The sequence below is a fragment of the Psittacula echo genome (assembly GCF_963264785.1).
Source record: "Psittacula echo genome assembly, contig: SCAFFOLD_181, whole genome shotgun sequence".
NCBI classification, from domain to species: Eukaryota; Metazoa; Chordata; class Aves; order Psittaciformes; family Psittacidae; genus Psittacula; species Psittacula echo.
This window is the reverse complement of record NW_027664163.1, coordinates 1-26,215: the sequence shown is the minus strand read 5'-3', so window position 1 is coordinate 26,215 and position 26,215 is coordinate 1. Positions and strand designations below refer to the sequence as shown.

Below are 26,215 nucleotides of genomic sequence, written 5' to 3'. Positions count from 1 at the left end.
CCATATCCCATCCCCATATCCCATACCCCATATCCCATACCCCATATCCCATACCCGTACCCCATACCCCATATCCCATACCCTACCCCATACCCCATATCCCATACCCCATACCCCATACCCCATATCCCATACCCCATACCCCACCCCCTACCCCATCCCCCATATCCCATATCCCATCCCCCATATCCCATCTCCCATACCCCATATCCCATACCCCATATCCCATACCCCATATCCCATCCCATACCCCATACCCCATATCCCATACCCCATACCCCATATCCCATACCCCATATCCCATACCCATACCCCATATCCCATACCCCATACCCCATACCCCATATCCCATATCCCATACCCCATATCCCATACCCCATACCCCATACCCCATATCCCATATCCCATATCCCATACCCCATATCCCATACCCCATACCCCATCCCATAACATTCCCATACCCCATATCCCCATATCCCCTACCCCATACCCATACCCCATATCCCATACCCCATACCCCATATCCCCTAACCCCATATCCCATACCCCATACCCCATACCCATACCCCATATCCCATATCCCATACCCCATACCCCATACCCCATATCCCATACCCCATACCCCATATCCCATATCCCATATCCCATACCCCTACCCCCATATCCCATACCCCATACCCCATATCCCATACCCCATATCCCATATCCCATTCCCCATATCCCATACCCCATATCCCATATCCCATACCCGTACCCCATACCCCATATCCCATACCCGTACCCCATATCCCATACCCCATATCCCATATCCCATACCCCATACCCCATATCCCATACCCCATATCCCATATCCCATATCCCATACCCCATATCCCATACCCCATACCCCATACCCCATATCCCATACCCCATACCCCATACCCCATATCCCATACCCCATATCCCATATCCCATACCCCATACCCCATATCCCATACCCCATATCCCATACCCCATACCCCATACCCCATATCCCATATCCCATACCCCATACCCCATACCCCATACCCCATACCCCATATCCTATACCCCATACCCCATACCCCATATCCCATACCCGTACCCCATACCCCCTACCCCATACCCCATACCCCATACCCCATATCCCATACCCCATACCCCATACCCCATACCCCATATCCCATACCCCATACCCCATATCTCATACCCCATACCCCATACCCCATATCCCATACCCCATATCCCATATCCCATATCCCATACCCGTACCCCATATCCCATACCCCATATCCCATACCCCATATCCCATACCCCATACCCCATATCCCATACCCCATATCCCATATCCCATATCCCATACCCCATACCCCATACCCCATACCCCATACCCCATATCCCATACCCCATATCCCATACCCCATATCCCATACCCGTACCCCATACCCCATATCCCATACCCCATATCCCATACCCCATACCCCATACCCCATACCCCATACCCCATATCCCATATCCCATACCCCATACCCCATACCCCATATCCCATATCCCATATCCCATACCCCATATCCCATATCCCATATCCCATATCCCATATCCCATACCCCATACCCCATACCCCACACCCCACATCCCATATCCCATACCCCATACCCCATACCCCATATCCCATACCCCATATCCCATACCCCATACCCCATATCCCATACCCCATATCCCATATCCCATCCCCTGTCCCTCTCTCTCTCAGGCCCATTCCCAGAACTGCTTCCGCCGCCTCTGCCAGCTCCTGGAGCGCGTTCCCCTTCCCGACTCCGGTATCAGGTATTGGGATCAATGGGATCAATGGGAGGGATGGGATCAATGGGAGAGATGGAAGGGGTGGGATCACTGGGGAGATAGGGAGGGATGGGATCAATGGGAGAGATGGGATCAGTGGGAGAGATGGGAGGGATGGAAGCAATGGGATCGATGGGGAGATGGGATCAATAGGAGAGATAGGAGGGATGGGATCGATGGGAGGGATGGGATCAATGGGAGAGATGGAAGCAGTGCGAGTGATGGGAGGGATGGGAGCAATGGAAGCAATAGGAGTGGTTGGATCAATGGGAGCCGTGGGAGAGGTGCATTGGGAGCAATGGACGCAATGGGATTGATGGGAAAGCTGTATTGGGAGCTGTGGAGAGGGACTAAGGGGAGTACTGGGAGGGATTGGGAGCACTGGGAGGGAGACCATGGATTAAGTGGGAGCAATATGGGAGGGGGACTAAGGGGTGCGTTGGGGAAGCCGGAGGGCAACTGGGAATCATATTGGAAGCACTGGCCATACTGGGAGCATTGGGAAGCATTAGGAGCCATGGGCGCTGCGGGGTCCTAGTGCCCACCCTCTCCATTGAGGGCTATGGGCACTGCAGGGTCCTAGAGCCCGCCCTCTCCATTGAGGGCTATGGGGCGCTACAGGGTCCTAGAGCCCTCCCTCTCCATTGAGGGCTATGGGCGCTACAGGGTCCTAGAGCCCGCCCTCTCCATTGAGGGCTATGGGGCGCTACAGGGTCCTAGAGCCCTCCCTCTCCATTGAGGGCTATGGGGCGCTACAGGGTCCTAGAGCCCTCCCTCTCCATTGAGGGCTATGGGGCGCTACAGGGTCCTAGAGCCCTCCCTCTCCATTGAGGGCTATGGGGCGCTGCAGGGTCCTAGTGCCCACCCTCTCCATTGAGGGCTATGGGGCACTGCAGGGTCCTAGTGCCCTCCCTCTCCATTGAGGGCTATGGGGCGCTACAGGGTCCTAGAGCCCTCCCTCTCCATTGAGGGCTATGGGGCGCTGCAGGGTCCTAGTGCCCACCCTCTCCATTGAGGGCTATTTGGCGCTGCAGGGTCCTAGTGCCCACCCTCTCCATTGAGGGCTATGGGCACTGCAGGGTCCTAGTGCCCACCCTCTCCATTGAGGGCTATAGGGCGCTGCAGGGTCCTAGTGCCCACCCTCTCCATTGAGGGCTATGGGCACTGCAGGGTCCTAGTGCCCACCCTCTCCATTGAGGGCTATGGGGCGCTACAGGGTCCTAGTGCCCACCCTCTCCATTGAGGGCTATGGGGCGCTGCAGGGTCCTAGTGCCCACCCTCTCCATTGAGGGCTATGGGCACTGCAGGGTCCTAGTGCCCACCCTCTCCATTGAGGGCTATGGGGCGCTGCAGGGTCCTAGTGCCCACCCTCTCCATTGAGGGCTATGGGGCACTGCAGGGTCCTAGTGCCCACCCTCTCCATTGAGGGCTATGGGGCACTGCAGGGTCCTAGTGCCCACCCTCTCCATTGAGGGCTATGGGGCGCTGCAGGGTCCTAGTGCCCACCCTCTCCATTGAGGGCTATGGGGCGCTACAGGGTCCTAGTGCCCACCCTCTCCATTGAGGGCTATGGGGCGCTGCAGGGTCCTAGTGCCCACCCTCTCCATTGAGGGCTATGGGGCGCTACAGGGTCCTAGTGCCCACCCTCTCCATTGAGGGCTATGGGCACTGCAGGGTCCTAGTGCCCACCCTCTCCATTGAGGGCTATGGGGCGCTGCAGGGTCCTAGTGCCCACCCTCTCCATTGAGGGCTATGGGCACTGCAGGGTCCTAGTGCCCACCCTCTCCATTGAGGGCTATAGGGCGCTGCAGGGTCCTAGTGCCCACCCTCTCCATTGAGGGCTATGGGCACTGCAGGGTCCTAGTGCCCACCCTCTCCATTGAGGGCTATGGGGCGCTACAGGGTCCTAGTGCCCACCCTCTCCATTGAGGGCTATGGGGCGCTGCAGGGTCCTAGTGCCCACCCTCTCCATTGAGGGCTATGGGCACTGCAGGGTCCTAGTGCCCACCCTCTCCATTGAGGGCTATTTGGCGCTGCAGGGTCCTAGTGCCCACCCTCTCCATTGAGGGCTATGGGGCGCTGCAGGGTCCTAGTGCCCACCCTCTCCATTGAGGGCTATGGGGCGCTGCAGGGTCCTAGTGCCCACCCTCTCCATTGAGGGCTCTGGGGCGCTGCAGGGTCCTAGAGCCCTCCCTCTCCATTGAGGGCTATGGGGCACTGCAGGGTCCTAGAGCCCTCCCTCTCCATTGAGGGCTATGGGCACTGCAGGGTCCTAGAGCCCTCCCTCTCCATTGAGGGCTATGGGGCGCTGCAGGGTCCTAGTGCCCACCCTCTCCATTGAGGGCTATGGGGCGCTGCAGGGTCCTAGTGCCCACCCTCTCCATTGAGGGCTATGGGGCGCTGCAGGGTCCTAGTGCCCCCCCGCGTCCCATAGGGGCTGTGTCCGCCGGCTCTGGACCCGCATCGACCTGAGCCGGGTGGCGGCGGTGACGCCGGCGATGCTGAGCGGGGTGCGGGGGCCCGAAGGCAGCGTTTGGGGGCGTTTCTGACCGTTTTGGGGTGCTTTTGGGGCAGTTCTGCCCGTTTTCGGGTGGGTTTTTTGCCATTTCTGCCCCTTTTTGTTGTTTCTGCCCATTTTTGGGTGTTTCTTGGTCGTTTCCGCCTGTTTTGGGGCCATTTCTACCCGTTTTCGGGGGGTTTTTTTGCTGCTTCGTCCTATTTTGGGGTGGTTTTTTGCCGTTTCTGCCCATTTTTGTGCATTTTTTTGGCTGTTTCTACCCGTTACCGCTCGTTTTGGGCCGTTTTTGGGTGGGTTTGGGCCGGTTTGGGGTGGTTTGGGGCCGTTTCCGCCCGTCTGGGGCCGGTTTTGGGTGGTTTGGGGCAGTTTTGGGCCGGTTTTGGGTCAGGTTTTGGTGGGTTTGGGCCGTTTCTGGGCAGGTTTGTGCTCTTTTGGGGCACGTTTGGGCCATTTTGGGGGGGGATTGGGCGGTTTTGGGCCATTTTGGGGTGATTTGGCCTGTTTTGGGGTGTTTTGGGCCGGTTTATGGGTGCAATAGGGGCTATGGGTGCAATAGGGGCTATGGGGGCAATAGGGGCTATGGGTACAATAGGGGCTATGGGGCCAATAGGGGCTGTGGGGGCAATAAGGGGCTATGGGGGCAATAGGTGGCTATGGGTGCAACAGGGGCTATGGGGGCAATAGGGAGCTATGAGGGCAATAAGGTCTATGGGTGCAATAGGGGCTATGGGGGCCATAGGGGGCTATGGGGGCAATAAGTTCTATGGGTGCAATAGGGGCTACGGGGGCAATAGGGGGCTATGGGGGCAATAAGGTCTATGGGGGCAATAGGGGGCTATGGGGGCAATAGGAGGCTATGGGGGCAATAAGGTCTATGGGGGCAATAGGGGCTATGGGGGCAATAGGGGGCTATGGGGGCAATAGGGGCTATGGGGGCAATAGGGGGCTATGGGGGCAATAAGGTCTATGGGGGCAATAGGGGGCTATGGGGGCAATAGGAGGCTATGGGGGCAATAAGGTCTATGGGTGCAATAGGGGCTATGGGGGCAATAGGGGGCTATGGGGGCAATAGGGGCTATGGGGGCAATAGGGGGCTATGGGGGCAATAGGGGGCTATGGGGGCAATAGAGGGCTATGGGGGCAATAGGGGCTATTGGGACAATAGGGAGCTATGGGGGCAATAGGGGCTATGGGGGCATTATAGAAGTCTATGGGCACACTATAGGGATCTGTGGGGCTCTATAGGGGTCTACGGGCACACTACAGGGGTCAATGGGAACACTATAGGGGTCTATGGGGCTCTATAGGGGTCAATGGGCACACAATAGGGGTCAATGGGAACACTATAGCGGTCTATGGGGCTCTATAGGGGTCAATGGACACACTATAGGGGTCTATGGACACACTATAGAGGTCAATGGGCACACTATAGGGGTCTATGGGGCTCTATAGGGGTCAATGGGCACACTATAGGGGTCTATGGGGCTCTGTAGGGGTCAATGGGCACACTATAGGGGTCTATGGGGCTCTATAGGGGTCTATGGGGCTCTATAGGGGTCTATAGGGCTCTATAGGGGTCAATGGGCACACTATAGGGGTCTATGGGGCTCTGTAGGGGTCGATGGGCACACTATAGGGGTCTATGGGGCTCTATAGGGGTCTATGGGGCTCTATAGGGGTCAATGGACCTGGCAGGGCTGGGGCTGGCTCCTGGAGCTCAGCCACTGCAGGGACCTGGCCCAGAGCTGCCTGCCTGGTATGGGGGGACGTGGGGGTATAGGGGGGTTATAGGGGGGTGTATGGGGATATATGGGGTTATAGGGGGTTATAGGGGGGTATATGGGGTTATAGGGGATTTAGAGGGGGGTATATGGGGTTGTAGGGGGATATATGGGGTTATAGGGGGGTATAGGGGGGTATATGGGTTATAGGGGGGTATATGGGGTTATAGGGGGGTAAAGGGGGTTATATGGGGGTATATGGGGTTATAGAGGGGTATATGGGGTTATATGGGGGTATAGGGGATATAGGGGGTTATAGGGGGTATAGGGGGTATATGGGGTTATAGGGGGTATATGGGGGTGTATGGGGTATATGGGGTTATACGGGGGTATATGGGGTTATAGGGCGGTATGGGAGGTATATGGGGTTATAGGGGGATATAGGGGGTATATGGGTTATAGGGGGGTATATGGGGTTATAGGGGGGTATAGGGGGTATATGGGGTTATAGGGGGGTATAGGGGGTATATGGGGTTATAGGGGGGTATAGGGGGTATATGGGGTTATAGGGGGGTATATGGGGTTATAGGGCGGTATGGGAGGTATATGGGGGTATAGGGGGTATATGGGTTATAGGGGGGTATATGGGTTATAGGGCAGTATATGGGGTTATAGGGGGGTATAGGGGGTATATGGGGTTATAGGGCAGTATGGGAGGTATATGGGGTTATAGGGGGGTATAGGGGGTATATGGGTTATAGGGGGGTATATGGGTTATAGGGCAGTATATGGGGTTATAGGGGGGTATAGGGGGTATATGGGGTTATATGGGATATATGGGGGTATATGGGGTTAGAGGGGGGTATAGGGGGTATATGGGGTTATATGGGGTATATGGGGTTATATGGGGTTATAGGGGGGTATAGGGGGGTATATGGGTTATAGGGGGGTATATGGGGTTATAGGGGGGTATATGGGGTTATAGGGGGTATATGGGGTTATATGGGATATATGGGGGTATATGGGGTTATAGGGGGGTATATGGGGGTATATGGGTTATAGGGGGGTATATGGGGTTATAGGGGGTATATGGGGTTATATGGAATATATGGGGGTATATGGGGTTATAGGGGGGTATAGGGGGTATATGGGGTTATATGGGGTATATGGGGTTATGTGGGGTTATAGGTGGGTATATGGGGTTATAGGGGGGTATATGGGGGTGTATGGGGTATATGGGGTATGCGGTGTATGCCGTATGGGGTGTATGGGGTCTGGGTTATACGGGGTATGGGGTATACAGGTTATGGGTTATATGGGGTATATGCATTGTATGGGGTATGGGGTACGGGTTGTATGGCGTATGGGATATATTTGTGGGGTATGGAGTGTATGGGATATGGGGGGTGGGGGGTATGGGATACGGGTATAGGGTATGGGGTACGCATGTATGTATTGCCATGTCTTTGTACGTATCTATGTGTATACCGTATCTATACCATATAGCCCATATCCCATATCCCATACCCCATATCCCATACCCCATACCCCATACCCCATATCCCATATCCCATACCCCATACCCCATACCCCATACCCCATATCCCATATCCCATACCCCATATCCCATACCCCATACCCCATACCCCATACCCCATACCCCATATCCCATACCCCATACCCCATATCCCATATCCCATACCCCATACCCCATACCCCATATCCCATATCCCATACCCCATACCCCATACCCCATATCCCATATCCCATACCCCATATCCCATACCCCATACCCCATATCCCATACCCCATATCCCATACCCCATATCCCATACCCCATACCCCATACCCCATATCCCATACCCCATACCCCATACCCCATATCCCATATCCCATATCCCATACCCCATACCCCATACCCCATACCCCATATCCCATACCCCATATCCCATACCCCATATCCCATATCCCATACCCCATATCCCATATCCCATACCCCATATCCCATACCCCATACCCCATACCCCATACCCCATACCCCATATCCCATACCCCATATCCCATATCCCATACCCCATACCCCATATTCCATACCCCATACCCCATACCCCATATCCCATACCCCATATCCCATACCCCATATCCCATACCCCATACCCCATACCCCATATCCCATGCCCCATAGCCCATAGCCCATATCCCATATCCCATACCCCATAGCCCATACCCCATACCCCATATCCCATGCCCCATAGCCCATACCCCATACCCCATACCCCATATCCCATATCCCATACCCCATACCCCATACCCCATACCCCATACCCCATATCCCATAGCCCATACCCCATACCCCATATCCCATACCCCATACCCCATACCCCATATCCCATACCCCATACCCCATACCCCATACCCCATATCCCATACCCCATACCCCATATCCCATACCCCATACCCCATAGCCCATACCCCATACCCCATATCCCATACCCCATACCCCATATCCCATAGCCCATACCCCATACCCCATATCCCATACCCCATACCCCATATCCCATATCCCATACCCCATACCCCATATCCCATACCCCATACCCCATATCCCATACCCCATACCCCATACCCCATAGCCCATACCCCATATCCCATATCCCATACCCCATATCCCATACCCCATACCCCATACCCCATATCCAATACCCCATACCCCATACCCCATATCCCATACCCCATACCCCATATCCCATACCCCATACCCCATACCCCATATCCCATACCCCATATCCCATATCCCATACCCCATATCCCATACCCCATATCCCATATCCCATACCCCATACCCCATATCCCATACCCCATACCCCATACCCCATATCCAATACCCCATACCCACTATATACCCCCTATATTCTCTATACCCCCCTATAGGCTGCCCCCTGCTGACGGCCATTGAGTGATGGGAGCCTCCCGCTGGGTGACGGAAGCCTCCGATTGGGTGATGGAAGGATCCCATTGGGTGATGGAGGTCACCCATTGGGTGATGGGAGCCACCATTGGGTGATGGGAGCACCCATTGGGTGATTGGGGTCCCCTGTGTGCAATGGGATCCCTTATTGGGTCCTGGGCAATGGGACCTCGCCACATAGGCAGTGGGATCCCCTATAAGCAATGGGAACCCCTATAAGCAATGGGGTTCCCCGTAGGCAATGGGACCCCCCCATTGGGTGCTGGGGCCCCCCACAATAGGCAATGGAACCCCCATTGGGTGCTGGGCAATGGGATCCCCCCCATTATAGGCAATGGGACCCCCCCATTGGCAATGGGACCCCCCCATTATAGGCAATGGGCCCCCCCATTGGCAATGAGACCTGCCCATTATAGGCAATGGGACCCCCCATTATAGGCAATGGGACCCCCCCATTGGGTGCTGGGCCCCCCCCCATAGGCAATGGGACCCCTTCATGGGTGCTATGGACACTGAGGACCCCCCTATTGCATTGGGGACCCCCCCTCGGACATGGGGGGACCCCCCCGAACATCAAAGCCTTTTGGGGGCACCCCCCAAAACCCACTTGGGGGGCACATTTGGGGCCCCCCATCAATGGGGGGGGTCACCCTTAACCCCTGAGCCCCCCCCATAAATGGGGGTCCCTTGAGGGATGGGGGCGTGGCCTCGCCGTCGAGGCTCCTGATTGGCCAGGGTCACGATGTGGGCGGGGCCAACCCAAACCACGCCCCTCCCGGGGGGAAAGGGGGCGGGGCGAAAGGGGTGCATCCGGGTTCTTTATACTTGAAAGGGGGGGGGCACCCCAAAAGCTCAGGGTGGGCGTGGCCAGAGCAAGCCACGCCCCCTCCCCCCCTTTCCCCCCCCTCCCCCATCCGGAAAGGGGATTTGGGGGGGGGGGAGGGGCGATGCCTCGAATAAATGTCGATTTTTTGCCATTTTTTGGTGTTTTTTTTAACGCGATTTGGGGGGGATTTGGTTAAAACGAAGAGGGGGAGGGGGTTTGGGGGGGGCGCGTTTTCCCGCCGTATGCAAATAGATGCTAATGAAGCCGCGCTCCCTTCGCGCCATCGCTTTGGCGGGTCGGGCACTAGGACCCAGCGCCCTCCGACCGGGTTGGGGGGGGGGGGGGAGAGGCGGAGGAGCGGCGCATGCGCAGGGCGCGTCAGGGCGTGGGGAGCGCTCCGCCGATTCGCCACGATCAATTAATAGGGGGTAAAGGGGATTTAATGAACCCGGTAATTAATTAACGGGGGGAGGGAGGTGAAAAACCTCCACTTTGACCCTTTTTCGGCTTGTTTTTGGGGCGGTTTGAAGCGAAACGGGCCGGGGGGTGGAAAGTGCGGCGCGGCTCTGCGCATGCGCGGAAGTCTCGCGAGAGCCGTTGGCTCCGCCCCCTCCTCCCTCCCCTCAGTCTCCCGGTGGCGCCGGAGCCGCCGGTACCGGACACTCGGGGCTGGCCCTGACCGGAACCGGAACCGAGACCGGAACCGAGACCGGAACCGGGACCGGAACCGGAACCGGAGCCTCGGGCCCCGCTCTCCCGCCTCAGAGCCGGGGGGCGGCGGCGGGGGCGGCCGGTGAGGGGGGACAGGGGGGTCTGTGGGGCCTACGGGGGCCTACGGGCATCTATGGGGCTGAGAGGAGTCTGTGGGGGCCTATGGGGCTCTATGGGGCTGGGGAGGTGTCTGTGGGGCCATGGGGTGTCTATGGGGGTGTTTCGGGGCCTATGGGGCTCTAGGGGGTGTCTATGGGGCTGAGGGGGACGTTTGGGCCTATGGGGGGGGTCTATGGAGGTTTATGGGGCTATGGGGCCTGTGTGGGGGGTCAGTGGGGCTATGGGGGTCTATGGGCTGATGGGGTTCAGGAGGGTCTATGGGGTGGCTATGGGGCTGGGTGAGTGGCTATGGGGCTAGGGGGTTGTGTACAGACTTACGGGGGGTCTGTGCGGGTCTATGGGCCAATGGGGGGCTCTATAGGGGGGCTGTGGGGCTGGGAGGGTAGCTATGGGGTTATGGGGTCTGTAGGGGTCTGGGGCTCTATGGGGCTTTATGGGGGTCTCTCTGGGGTGTCAGTGGGTCTCTATAGGGCTCTATGGAGGTGTCTGTGTCGGTCTGTGGAGTCCCTATGGATCTCTGTGGGGTTCCTATGGGGTCTCTATGGGTCTCTATGGGGTCTCTATGGGTCTCTATGGGGGCTCTATGAGGTCTCTATGGAGTCTCTATGGGTCTCTATGGGTCTCTATGGGGTCTCTATGGGGATCTATGGGGGCTCTATGGGTCTCTATGGAGTCTCTATGGGTCTCTATGGGGTTTCTATGGGTCCCTATGGGGTCTCTATGTGGTCTCTATGGTTCTCTATGGGGTCTCTATGGGTCTCTATGGAGTCTCTATGGGGCTCTATGGGGTTTCTATGGGTCCCTATGGGGTCTCTATGTGGTCTCTATGGTTCTCTATGGGTCTCTATGGGGTCTCTATGGGTCTCTATGGGGTCTCTATGGGGTCTCTATGGGTCTCTATGGTCTCTATGGGGTTTCTATGGGTCCCTATGGGGTCTCTATGTGGTCTCTATGGTTCTCTATGGGTCTCTATGGGGTCTCTATGGGTCTCTATGGGTCCCTATGGGTCTCTATGGGTCCCTATGGGTCTCTGTGGGTCCCTATGGGTCTGTGCCTGGTTCCCCCAGGGTCGATGCTGGAGGATGGAGGCGGAGGCGGGGGCTGAGCAGCGCGGCCACGGCCCCCCCTGGCGCAGTTACAAGCTCCTGGTGGACCCCGCGCTGCCTCCTGGTGGACCCCGCGCTGCGCCGCGCCCCCCACAAGGTTTATCGCTACGATGGCGTCCACTTCAGCGTGCCCGTGAGTGCCCCACAGCGCCCCATAGCGCCCCATAGCGCCCCATAGCGCCCCATGGCTGCCCCATAGCGCCCCATAGAGCCCCATGGCTGCCCCATAGCGCCCCATAGAGCCCCATGGCTGCCCCATAGCACCCCATAGCGCTCCATAGAGCCCCATGGCTGCCCCATAGCGCCCCATGGCTGCCCCATAGAGCCCCATGGCTGCCCCATAGCGCCCCATAGCACCCCGTAGCTGCCCCATAGAGCCCCATGGCTGCCCCATAGCACCCCGTAGCTGCCCCATAGAGCCCCATGGCTGCCCCATAGCACCCCATAGCACCCCGTAGCTGCCCCATAGAGCCCCATGGCTGCTCCATAGTGCCCCATAGCACCCCATGGCTGCCCCATAGCACCCCATGGCTGCCCCATAGTGGCCTATAGTTGCCCTGTGGGTGCCCTATGCGTGCCCTAGAGCTGCCCCTTGGGTGCCCCATAGTGGCCCTATGGCTGCCCTATAGATGCCCCATAGCAGCCCTATAGGTGCCCTATGGGTGCCCCATAGCAGCCGTATGGGTGCCCTATAGCTGCCCTGTGGGTGCCCTATGGGTGCCCCATGGGTGCCCCGTAGCAGCCCTATAGCTGCCCTAAAGCTGCGCCATGCATGCCCCATAGCTGCCCTATGGGTGCCCTATAGCTGCCCCATGGATGCCCCATAGGAGCCCTATGGTTGGCATATAGCTGCCCTATAGCTACTCTGTGGGTCCCCTATGGCTGCCCTAGAGCTGCCCTAAAGTTGCTCTATAGCTGCCCCATGGCTGCCCCATAGCCACCCTATAGTTGCCCCATAGCTACTCTGTGGCTGTTCTATGGGTGCCTTATGGCTGCTTTATGGGTGCCCTATAGCTGCCCTATGACTGCCCCATAGCCGCCCTATAGCTGCCCCATGGCCACCCCATAGCCGCCCCATAGCCCACCCCCGGATGCATGCCGTGCCCCATAGACCCTCCCCAGCATCTCCCAGCTGCCCCATGGGCTGCTCCTGGGGGGGGGGGGGATGTGTGGGGCTTCCCCCCCTCGAGCTCAGCTGCCCCATAGATGTATGGGGTGCCCCAAAGAGCATCCCTTGCCCCCCGCAAACTGCCTTGATGCCTTCCTGTGTAGCACTGAACTGCCCCATAGCCAAGTGGGGCGCCCCATAGAGAAGTGGGGTGCCCTATATATATGTGGGGTGCCCCATAGCCAAGTGGGGCGCCCCATAGAGAAGTGGGGTGCCCTATATATATGTGGGGTGCCCCATAGCCAAGTGGGGCGCCCCATAGAGAAGGGGGGTGCCCTATATATATGTGGGGTGCCCCATAGCCAAGTGGGGTGCCCCATAGAGAAGTGGGGTGCCCCATATATAAGTGAGGTGCCCCATAGCCAAGTGCGTGCCCTGTAGCCAAGTGGGGTGCCCTATAGACAAGTGGGGTGCCCCATATATAAGTGGGGTGCCCCATATATAAGTGGTGTGCCCCATAGCCAAGTGGGGTGCCCCATAGCCAAGTGGGGTGCCCCATAGCAAAATGGGGTGCCCCATATATAAGTGGTGTGCCCCATAGAGAAGTGGGGTGCCCCATAGCCAAGTGGGGTGCCCCATAGCCAATAGGGGTGCCCCATAGCCAAGTGGGGTGCCCCATAGCCAATAGGGGTGCCCCATAGCCAAGTGGGGTGCCCCATAGAGAAGTGGGGTGCCCCATAGCCAATAGGGGTGCCCCATAGCCAAGTGGGGTGCCCCATAGCCAAGTGGGGTGCCCCATAGCCACGTGGGGTGCCCCATAGCCAATAGGGGTGCCCCATAGCCAAGTGGGGTGCCCCATAGCCAAGTGGGGTGCCCCATAGCCAAGTGGGGTGCCTCATAGCCAATAGGGGTGCCCCATAGCCAATAGGGGTGCCCCATAGCCAAGTGGGGTGCCCCATAGCCAAGTGGGGTGCCTCATAGCCAATAGGGGTGCCCCATAGCCAATAGGGGTGCCCCATAGCCAAGTGGGGTGCCCCATAGCCAATAGGGGTGCCCCATAGCCAAGTGGGGTGCCCCATAGCCAAGTGGGGTGCCGTCGGAGCCCCCTCTCGCTGCCTGTGTGTGTGTTGCTGTTGTCCCGCTGGGGGCAGCCCCTGCCCCACCTCCTGCCCCTAACGTGTGGGGCGCTGCCCCCCGCAGGACCCCGGGTACCCCCCCGCGGGCGCCGTGCAGGACCCCCGGCCCCGGCGCATCTGGGCCAAGCAGCGCGAGCTCTGCCTGCCCGTGCCCAAGTTCAAGGTGAGCGCGGGGCCCGCCTGGGGACGCGGTGTGGGGCTCTATGGGGTCTCTATGGGGGCTCTATGGGGCTCTATGGGGTCTCTATGGGGGCTCTATGGGGTCTCTATGGGGTCTCTATGGGGTCTCTATGGGTCTCTATGGGGTCTCTATGGGGTCTCTATGGGGTCTCTATGGGGTCTCTATGGGTCTCTATGGGGTCTCTATGGGGTCTCTATGGGTCTCTATGGGGCTCTATGGGGCTCTATGGGGTCTCTATGGGTCCCTATGGGTCTCTATGGGGTCTCTATGGGGGCTCTATGGGGTCTCTATGGGGTCTCTATGGGGTCTCTATGGGGTCTCTATGGGTCTCTATGGGGTCTCTATGGGGTCTCTATGGGGGCTCTATGGGGTCTCTATGGGTCTCTATGGGGTCTCTATGGGGTCTCTATGGGGTCTCTATGGGTCTCTATGGGGTCTCTATGGGTCTCTATGGGGGCTCTATGGGGTCTGTATGGTCTCTATGGGTCTCTATGGGGTCTCTATGGGTCTCTATGGGGCTCTATGGGGGCTCTATGGGGCTCTATGGGGCTCTATGGGTCTCTATGGGGGCTCTATGGGGCTCTATGGGTCTCTATGGGGTCTCTATGGGGGCTCTATGGGGTCTCTATGGGTCTCTATGGGGTCTCTATGGGTCTCTATGGGGGCTCTATGTTGTCTGTATGGTCTCTATGGGTCTCTATGGGGTCTCTATGGGTCTCTATGGGGCTCTATGGGGGCTCTATGGGGCTCTATGGGGCTCTATGGGTCTCTATGGGGGCTCTATGGGGCTCTATGGGGCTCTATGGGGCTCTATGGGTCTCTATGGGGGCTCTATGGGTCTCTATGGGTCTCTATGGGGTCTCTATGGGGGCTCTATGGGGCTCTATGGGTCTCTATGGGGCTCTATGGGTCTCTATGGGGTCTCTATGGGGCTCTATGGGGGCTCTATGGGGCTCTATGGGTCTCTATGGGGTCTCTATGGGGGCTCTATGGGGCTCTATGGGTCTCTATGGGGTCTCTATGGGTCTCTATGGGGGCTCTATGGGGCTCTATGGGGCTCTATGGGTCTCTATGGGGTCTCTATGGGGGCTCTATGGGGCTCTATGGGTCTCTATGGGGCTCTATGGGGTCTCTATGGGGCTCTCTGGGGCTCTATGGGGTCTCTATGGGTCTCTATAGGTCTCTATGGGGCTCTATGGGGTCTCTATGGGGCTCTGTGGGGTCTCTACGGGGTCTCTATGCTGTCTCTATGGGGTCTCTATGGGGTCTCTACGGGGTCTCTACGGGGTCTCTATGGGTCTCTATGGGGTCTCTATGGGTCTCCATGGGTCTCTATGGGGCTCTCTGGGGTCTCTGTGGGGTCTCTATGGGGTCTTTCTGGGGGCTCTATGCTCTCTCCACGCTCTCTCCACGCTCTCTCCATGCTCTCTCCATGCTCTCTCCACGCTCTCTCCACGCTCTCTCCACGCTCTCTCCACGCTCTCTCCATGCTCTCTCCATGCTCTCTCCATGCTCTCTCCATGCTCTCTCCATGCTCTCTCCACGCTCTCTCCACGCTCTCTCCATGCTCTCTCCATGCTCTCTCCACGCTCTCTCCATGCTCTCTCCATGCTCTCTCCACGCTCTCTCCATGCTCTCTCCACGCTCTCTCCACGCTCTCTCCACGCTCTCTCCATGCTCTCTCCATGCTCTCTCCATGCTCTCTCCACGCTCTCTCCACGCTCTCTCCACGCTCTCTCCATGCTCTCTCCATGCTCTCTCCACGCTCTCTCCACGCTCTCTCCATGCTCTCTCCATGCTCTCTCCATGCTCTCTCCACGCTCTCTCCACGCTCTCTCCATGCTCTCTCCATGCTCTCTCCACGCTCTCTCCACGCTCTCTCCATGCTCTCTCCATGCTCTCTCCATGCTCTCTCCATGCTCTCTCCACGCTCTCTCCATGCTCTCTCCACGCTCTCTCCATGCTCTCTCCATGCTCTCTCCACGCTCTCTCCATGCTCTCTCCACGCTCTCTCCACGCTCTCTCCACGCTCTCTCCATGCTCTCTCCACGCTCTCTCCACGCTCTCTCCATGCTCTCTCCACGCTCTCTCCATGCTCTCTCCATGCTCTCTCCACGCTCTCTCCACGCTCTCTCCATGCTCTCTCCATGCTCTCTCCATGCTCTCTCCACGCTCTCTCCATGCTCTCTCCATGCTCTCTCCACGCTCTCTCCATGCTCTCTCCACGCTCTCTCCATGCTCTCTCCACGCTCTCTCCATGCTCTCTCCATGCTCTCTCCACGCTCTCTCCACGCTCTCTCCATGCTCTCTCCACGCTCTCTCCACGCTCTCTCCACGCTCTCTCCATGCTCTCTCCATGCTCTCTCCACGCTCTCTCCACGCTCTCTCCACGCTCTCTCCATGCTCTCTCCACGCTCTCTCCATGCTCTCTCCACGCTCTCTCCATGCTCTCTCCACGCTCTCTCCATGCTCTCTCCACGCTCTCTCCACGCTCTCTCCATGCTCTCTCCATGCTCTCTCCACGCTCTCTCCACGCTCTCTCCACGCTCTCTCCATGCTCTCTCCACGCTCTCTCCATGCTCTCTCCACGCTCTCTCCATGCTCTCTCCACGCTCTCTCCATGCTCTCTCCATGCTCTCTCCATGCTCTCTCCACGCTCTCTCCATGCTCTCTCCACGCTCTCTCCATGCTCTCTCCATGCTCTCTCCACGCTCTCTCCATGCTCTCTCCACGCTCTCTCCATGCTCTCTCCACGCTCTCTCCACGCTCTCTCCATGCTCTCTCCATGCTCTCTCCATGCTCTCTCCATGCTCTCTCCATGCTCTCTCCATGCTCTCTCCATGCTCTCTCCACGCTCTCTCCATGCTCTCTCCACGCTCTCTCCACGCTCTCTCCATGCTCTCTCCACGCTCTCTCCATGCTCTCTCCATGCTCTCTCCATGCTCTCTCCACGCTCTCTCCATGCTCTCTCCATGCTCTCTCCATGCTCTCTCCATGCTCTCTCCACGCTCTCTCCATGCTCTCTCCACGCTCTCTCCATGCTCTCTCCACGCTCTCTCCACGCTCTCTCCATGCTCTCTCCATGCTCTCTCCATGCTCTCTCCATGCTCTCTCCACGCTCTCTCCATGCTCTCTCCATGCTCTCTCCATGCTCTCTCCACGCTCTCTCCATGCTCTCTCCATGCTCTCTCCACGCTCTCTCCACGCTCTCTCCACGCTCTCTCCATGCTCTCTCCATGCTCTCTCCACGCTCTCTCCATGCTCTCTCCATGCTCTCTCCACGCTCTCTCCACGCTCTCTCCATGCTCTCTCCATGCTCTCTCCACGCTCTCTCCATGCTCTCTCCATGCTCTCTCCATGCTCTCTCCATGCTCTCTCCATGCTCTCTCCACGCTCTCTCCACGCTCTCTCCATGCTCTCTCCATGCTCTCTCCATGCTCTCTCCATGCTCTCTCCACGCTCTCTCCACGCTCTCTCCACGCTCTCTCCATGCTCTCTCCACGCTCTCTCCATGCTCTCTCCACGCTCTCTCCACGCTCTCTCCACGCTCTCTCCACGCTCTCTCCATGCTCTCTCCACGCTCTCTCCACGCTCTCTCCACGCTCTCTCCACGCTCTCTCCACGCTCTCTCCATGCTCTCTCCACGCTCTCTCCACGCTCTCTCCATGCTCTCTCCACGCTCTCTCCATGCTCTCTCCATGCTCTCTCCATGCTCTCTCCATGCTCTCTCCACGCTCTCTCCATGCTCTCTCCATGCTCTCTCCATGCTCTCTCCATGCTCTCTCCACGCTCTCTCCACGCTCTCTCCATGCTCTCTCCACGCTCTCTCCATGCTCTCTCCACGCTCTCTCCACGCTCTCTCCACGCTCTCTCCACGCTCTCTCCATGCTCTCTCCACGCTCTCTCCACGCTCTCTCCATGCTCTCTCCATGCTCTCTCCATGCTCTCTCCATGCTCTCTCCACGCTCTCTCCACGCTCTCTCCATGCTCTCTCCACGCTCTCTCCATGCTCTCTCCACGCTCTCTCCACGCTCTCTCCATGCTCTCTCCACGCTCTCTCCACGCTCTCTCCACGCTCTCTCCACGCTCTCTCCATGCTCTCTCCATGCTCTCTCCATGCTCTCTCCATGCTCTCTCCATGCTCTCTCCACGCTCTCTCCATGCTCTCTCCATGCTCTCTCCACGCTCTCTCCATGCTCTCTCCATGCTCTCTCCATGCTCTCTCCATGCTCTCTCCATGCTCTCTCCATGCTCTCTCCATGCTCTCTCCATGCTCTCTCCACGCTCTCTCCATGCTCTCTCCACGCTCTCTCCATGCTCTCTCCACGCTCTCTCCATGCTCTCTCCATGCTCTCTCCATGCTCTCTCCATGCTCTCTCCATGCTCTCTCCATGCTCTCTCCATGCTCTCTCCATGCTCTCTCCATGCTCTCTCCACGCTCTCTCCATGCTCTCTCCACGCTCTCTCCATGCTCTCTCCACGCTCTCTCCACGCTCTCTCCATGCTCTCTCCATGCTCTCTCCATGCTCTCTCCACGCTCTCTCCACGCTCTCTCCACGCTCTCTCCACGCTCTCTCCACGCTCTCTCCACGCTCTCTCCATGCTCTCTCCATGCTCTCTCCATGCTCTCTCCACGCTCTCTCCACGCTCTCTCCATGCTCTCTCCATGCTCTCTCCACGCTCTCTCCACGCTCTCTCCACGCTCTCTCCATGCTCTCTCCACGCTCTCTCCATGCTCTCTCCACGCTCTCTCCATGCTCTCTCCACGCTCTCTCCACGCTCTCTCCACGCTCTCTCCACGCTCTCTCCATGCTCTCTCCATGCTCTCTCCACGCTCTCTCCACGCTCTCTCCACGCTCTCTCCACGCTCTCTCCACGCTCTCTCCACGCTCTCTCCACGCTCTCTCCACGCTCTCTCCATGCTCTCTCCACGCTCTCTCCACGCTCTCTCCACGCTCTCTCCACGCTCTCTCCACGCTCTCTCCATGCTCTCTCCATGCTCTCTCCACGCTCTCTCCACGCTCTCTCCACGCTCTCTCCACGCTCTCTCCATGCTCTCTCCATGCTCTCTCCACGCTCTCTCCACGCTCTCTCCACGCTCTCTCCACGCTCTCTCCACGCTCTCTCCATGCTCTCTCCACGCTCTCTCCACGCTCTCTCCATGCTCTCTCCATGCTCTCTCCACGCTCTCTCCACGCTCTCTCCACGCTCTCTCCACGCTCTCTCCATGCTCTCTCCATGCTCTCTCCATGCCCTCTCCGTGCCCTCTCCGTGCCCGCAGCTGGACGAGTTCTACGTGGGCCCGGTGCCGCAGACGGAGGTGACGTTCGCGCGCCTCAACGACAACATCCGCGAGCCCTTCCTGGGCGAGATGTGCCGCAAGTTCGGCGCCGTCGAGGAGGTCGAGGTCCTCCTGCACCCGCGCACCCGCAAGCACCTGGGCCTGGCGCGGGTGCTCTTCGGCTCCAGCCGCGCCGCCCGCGAGAGCGTGCGCGCCCTGCACAACACGGCCGTCATGGGCACCGTCATCCACGCGCAGCTCGACGCCCGCGGTGAGCGCCCGCGAGCCCGGGGGGCCGCGGTGCGGTGCGGTGGGGATGGGGTGCGGTGGGGATGGGGTGCGGTGGGGATGGGGTGCGGTGGGGATGGGGTGCGGTGGGGATGGGGTGCAATCGGGATGGGGTGCGATGGGGATGGGGTGCAATCGGGATGGGGTGCAATGGAGTGCAATGGGGGATGGGGTGCAATGGAGTGCAATGGGGGATGGGGTGCAGTGGGGATGGGGTGCAATGGGGTGCGATGGGGATGGGGTGCGATAGGGATGGGGTGCAATGGAGTGCAATGGGGGATGGGGTGCAATGGAGTGCAATGGGATGGGGTGCGATGGGGATGGGGTGCAATGGGGTGTGATGGGAATGGGGTGCGATGGGGATGGGGTGCAATGGGGTGTGATGGGAATGGGGTGCGATGGGGATGGGGTGCAATGGGGTGCAGTGGGATGGGGTGCGATGGGGATGGGGTGCAATGGGGTGTGATGGGAATGGGGTGCGATGGGGATGGGCTATGGGGTGCGTTGGGGTGCAATGGGGATGGGCTATGGGGTGCGTTGGGGTGCAATGGGGATGGGCTATGGGGTGCAATGGGGATGGGCTATGGGGTGCGTTGGGGTGCAATGGGGATGGGCTATGGGGTGCAATGGAGATGGGCTATGGGGTGCAATGGGGATGGGCTATGGGGTGCAATGGGGATGGGCTATGGGGTGCGTTGGGGTGCAATGGGGATGGGCTATGGGGTGCAATGGGGATGGGCTATGGGGTGCGTTGGGGTGCAATGGGGATGGGCTATGGGGTGCGTTGGGGTGCAATGGGGATGGGCTATGGGGTGCGTTGGGGTGCAATGGGGATGGGCTATGGGGTGCAATGGGGATGGGCTATGGGGTGCAATGGAGATGGGCTATGGGGTGCAATGGGGATGGGCTATGGGGTGCAATGGAGATGGGCTATGGGGTGCAATGGGGATGGGCTATGGGGTGCAATGGAGATGGGCTATGGGGTGCAATGGGGATGGGCTATGGGGTGCGTTGGGGTGCATTGGGATGGAGGGGCGGGGGCTGCCGGAGGAGGGACGGGGGCTGCAGGGCCCTGGAACAGGCAGAAGAGCCCCCGGAGCTGGGGTTTCGACACCCAAAGACCCAAATCCGGCTCCGTTTGTGTCCCCCCCCCTTATCCCTGTGTGTGTCCCCCCCCCCCGCGCCCCCCCCATAGGGCAGCAGCGCATGAAGCTCTATGAGCTCATCGTCACCGGGGCCTTCACCCCCCAGACCGTGCCCACCGGGGCGAAGGCGGCGGGGGACAAGGCAGAGGCGGTAAAGGGGGGGTCCCCCTCGTATCCCCCCCCTTTGAACCCCATTATCGGGGGGGTTCCCCCATAGAACCTCATTATGGGGGGGGGTTTCCCCCATTGAACCCCATTATGGGGTGTCCCCCCCATAGAACCCCATTATGGCAGGGTTGGCCCCATAGAACCCCATTATGGGGGGATATCTCCCCCATGGAAACCCCATTATGGGGTGTCCCCCCCCATAGAACCCCATTATGGTGGGGTTCGCCCCATAGAACCCCATTTTGGGGTGTCCCCCCCCATAGAACCCCATTATGGTGGGGTTTGCCCCATAGAACCCCGTTATGGGGGTGTCCCCTCCATAGAACCCCATTATGGGGTATCCCCCCCATAGAACCCCGTTATGGGGTTGTCCCCCCCATAGAACCCCATTATGGGGTATCCCCCCCATAGAACCCCGTTATGGGGTGTCCCCTCCATAGAACCCCATTATGGCAGGGTTTGCCCCATAGAACCCCATTATGGAGGTGTCCCCCCCATAGAACCCCATTATGGAGGTGTCTCCCCCATAGAACCCCATTATGGGGTGTCCCCTCCATAGAACCCCATTATGGCAGGGTTTGCCCCATAGAACCCCGTTATGGAGGTGTCCCCCCCATAGAACCCCGTTATGGGGGGGTCCCCCCTAACCCCCCCCCCCCATTGCAGCCGCCGGAGCCGCGCCGTCGCCCCTCGAGCGAGAGCCCCTTCGCGGCCCCCCCCGGCAACGGCACCCCCGAGACCCCCCCGCCGGCAGGGGGCGCTGTCACCGAGAGGGGGGGGTTCGGGCCCTTCCCGGCGCCGTTCGCCCCCCCCTACCCCAGCGAGGGCTCCCCCTATGCTGGCCGGTGAGTGAGGGCGAGGGGGGGGCCTTAGTGCCGGGGTATTAATTGGGGAACGGTCGTTAATGAGGGATTAATAAGCGATTAATTGCAGGTTCTTGCTCGTTCATGAGTAATTAATGATTTGTATTCGGAAATAAGGGGTTATTAATTATTAATAATGGGTTAATGACTGATTGATCGGAGGGTGTTGCTCGTTAATAAGCAATTAACGGTTAGGATTCATAAATAAGTGGTTATTACTCATTAATAGTGGATTAATGACTGATTAGTAGTAGATTCTTACTCATTAATGAGCAATTAACGATTAGTATTCCAAAATAAGTGGTTATTATTCATTAATAACTGGTTAGTAAGTGATTAGTAGTAGGTTATTACTTATTTATGAGCTATTAATGATTAGTATTCAAAAATGAGTGGTTATTGCTCATTAATAATGGATTAATGACTGATTAATAGGTTATTAGTCATTAATGAGCAATTAACGATTAGTATTCAAAAATAAGTGGTTATTACTCATTAATAACCGATAAATAACTGATTAATAGTAAGTTATTACTCATTAATGAGCAATGGTTAATATTCAAAAATAAATGGTTAAGACTCATTAATAATGGATTAATAAATGAATAGCAATGAATTGTTGCTCGTTAATAACCAACTAATGATTAATGCTCAACAATAAGTGTTATTATTCATAGATAATAGCTGATTGATGCGCGTTAATAACGGTTAATAACGGTGTAATGCTAATTAATGACTGTTTTTTACCTGATTAGTGCTCATTACTAAGTGATGAATATTGATTTGTAGCAGGTTAATTATTAGCTGGTTAATATCGCTAACTGGTTAATAATGGGGTAGCTGTCATTAATAAGTCATTGTTACTCATTAATAACTGATTAATGAGTAAGAAATGCTAGGTAGTAATTGATTAAGAATTGATTAGTACTTGTTAATAGTAGAATAGTATCAGTAACTGATTACTAGCTGATGAACGACTGATAAATACTGGTTATTAGCAGGTTGGTAACAGATTAATAGTAATTAATGACTTATTAATAGCGGAGTAGTTCTTATTAACAGCTGATTAATACTCATGATCACTGATTAATGTGTGTTTGTAAGTGATTAATAGTGTTTTGTGTTCATTAATAATGGATTTATACGGCATTAATGCTAACTAATATTAGTAAGGTATCCTAATGAGTGATCAGTAGCTGATTAATACTCATTAATGGTTGATTAGCGGTCATGAATTAGTGATTAATACTCACTAATAGGTGATTAATGCGTATTAATGGCTGATTAGTGCTCATTAATAGCTGGTTAATGCCCATTAATGGCTGATTAGCGGTCATGAATTAATGATTAATCCTCAGTAACTGGTGATTAATGCCCATGAACGGCTGAGTAGCGGTCATGAATTAGTGATTAATGCTCAGTAATTGGTGATTAATGCCCATTAACGCCCACTAGCGGTCATTAATTGGTGATTAACGCCCACTAGCGGTCATTAATTGGTGATTAACGCCCACTAGCGGTCATTAATTGGTGATTAACGCCCATTACCAGTCATTAATTGGTGATTAACGCCCATTAGCGGTCATTAATTGGTGATTAACGCCCATTAGCAGTCATTAACTACTGATTAACGCCCATTACCAGTCATTAATTGGTGATTAACGCCCATTAGCAGTCATTAATTGGTGATTAACGCCCATTAGCGCTCATTGATTACTGATTAACACCCATTAGCAGTCATTAATTGGTGATTAACGCCCATTAGCAGTCATTAATTACTGATTAACGCCCATTAGCGCTCATTAATTGCTGATTAACGCCCATTAGCGGTCATTAATTGGTGATTAACGCCCATTAGCGCTCATTAATTACTGATTAACACCCATTAGCAGTCATTAAGTGGTGATTAACGCCCATTAGAAGTCATTGATTACTGATTAACGCCCATTACCAGTCATTAATTACTGATTAACGCCCATTAGCGCTCATTAATTGGTGATTAACGCCCATTAGCGCTCATTAATTACTGATTAACGCCCATTAGCAGTCATTGATTACTGATTAACACCCATTAGCGCTCATTAATTGGTGATTAACACCAATTAGCGCTCATTAATTGGTGATTAACGCCCATTAGCGCTCATTAATTGGTGATTAACACCCATTAGCGCTCATTAATTGGTGATTAACGCCCATTAGCGCTCATTAATTACTGATTAACGCCCATTAGCGCTCATTAATTACTGATTAACACCCATTAGCAGTCATTAATTACTGATTAACACCCATTAGCGCTCATTAATTGGTGATTAACACCCATTAGCGGTCATTAATTGGTAATTAACGCCCATTAGCGCTCATTAATTACTGATTAATGCCCATTAGCGCTGATTGAATACTGATTAACGCCCATTAGCGCTCATTAATTACTGATTAACACCCATTAGCAGTCATTAATTGGTGATTAATGCCCACTAGCGCTCATTAATTGGTGATTAATGCCCATTAGCGCTCATTAATTACTGATTAATGCCCATTAGCGCTGATTGAATACTGATTAACGCCCATTAGCGCTCATTAATTACTGATTAACACCCATTAGCAGTCATTAATTGGTGATTAACGCCCATTAGCGCTCATTAATTGGTGATTAACGCCCATTAGCGCTCATTAATTGGTGATTAACTTCCATTAGCGCTCATTAATTACTGATTAACGCCCATTAGCAGTCATTAATTACTGATTAACGCCCATTAGCAGTCATTGATTACTGATTAACGCCCATTAGCGCTCATTAATTACTGATTAATGCCCATTAGCGCTGATTGAATACTGATTAACACCCATTAGCGCTCATTAATTACTGATTAACACCCATTAGCAGTCATTAATTGGTGATTAACGCCCATTAGCGCTCATTAATTGGTGATTAACGCCCATTAGCGCTCATTAATTGGTGATTAACACCCATTAGCGCTCATTAACTCTCGATTACCGCCCTCGTCCCCCTCCAACCTCCTCTTCCCTCTCCCCCCCAGGCTCCCCTTCACCTCCCGCCGCCTCGAAGCCGGGGGGGGCTTCCCCCGCCGCGCCCCCCCCCCTCCTCCTCCTCCCGCCCCCCCCCCCTCCTCCCCCCCCCCCCCCAGCCCGGCGCCTTCCTCCCTTTCCCTTACGACCCCCCCGCCGCTGGGGGGCGCTATTCCCGGCAGCCCCTCCCCCCCTCCTCCTCCTCCTCCTCCTCCCGCCGCCGCCGCCCCCCCCCCCGCGACGACGAGGGGGGCCCCCCCTCCCCCCCCCTCCCCTCCTCCTCCTCCTCTTCCTCCACCCCCGCCCCCCCTCCCCCAACCACCCCTCCCCCCCCTCCTCCCCCCCCCCTCCCCCCCCCCACGCCGACCCTTTCCCCCTTTCCCACGAGCCCCCCCCCCCGCCTCCTCCCAGCAGCCCCCCCCCGCCGCCTCTGCCCCCCCGCCCCGGGGGGATCCCCAAGACGGGGGGGGGGGGGGTCGGCGGTGGGGGGGGGTCCCCGGTCCCCGAGGGCACCCCCGAGAGCGTCCCCTTCGCCCAGCACAGCAGCCTCGACTCCCGCATCGAGGCCCTCCTGAAGGAGCAGCGCTCGACCTTCTCCTTCCTGCCCCCCCCCGAGGAGGAGGAGGAGGAGGAGGAAGAGGGGGGGGGGTCACAAAGAGGGGGCCCCCCCCAAGCCGTCCCCCCAACAACCGGGCCCCTCCGCCCAAGCTGCGCCCCATAAAGAGGAGGGGGGTGAGGGCCCCCCCCCCCCGCCTCCAGCTGCAGCTCCAAAGGGGGGGGGGACCCCCCCGCTGCACCCCCCCCAGTGAAGGGGGGGGGGGATGGAGGGGGCGGGGACGACGAAGGGGGAGACCCCCAACGGTGTGGGGGGGGGGAGGAGGATGGACGGGACCCCCCCATCGCCCAAGGCCAATGGGCAGGAGAGGGTGAGTGAATGGGGGGGGATGTGGGGGGGGTCTCTGGGGGTCAATGGGGGGATTATGGGGGTCAATGGGGGGGTCTGTGGGTGTCAATGGGGGGGTTATGGGTGTCAATGGGGGGCTCAATGGGTGTCAATGGGGGGGTTATGGGTGTCAATGGGGGGCTCAATGGGTGTCAATGGGGGGGTTATGGGGGTCAATGGGGGGGTCTATGGGTGTCAATGGGGGGGTTATGGGGGTCTATGGGGGGTCAATGGGGAATATATGGGTGTTAATGAGGGGGGTTATG

At 56.9% G+C, this 26,215-nt stretch overlaps 1 protein-coding gene across 1 annotated transcript; it reads left to right on the top strand.

Moving 5' to 3' along the window:
* Window positions 1-11,873: 11,873 nt before the first annotated feature.
* LOC308232740 (uncharacterized protein) lies at window positions 11,874-25,727 on the top strand (the record flags this gene model as incomplete). The annotated part of the gene is made up of 7 exons (XM_080639976.1): window positions 11,874-11,942; window positions 14,118-14,216; window positions 19,516-19,786; window positions 20,999-21,099; window positions 21,783-21,961; window positions 25,018-25,243; window positions 25,395-25,727. Exons 3-7 carry the CDS (start codon window positions 19,606-19,608, stop codon window positions 25,725-25,727), a joined length of 1,020 nt encoding a protein of 339 aa, XP_080496102.1. The 5' UTR covers window positions 11,874-11,942; window positions 14,118-14,216; window positions 19,516-19,605.
* Between the last annotated feature and the right edge of the window lie 488 nt (window positions 25,728-26,215).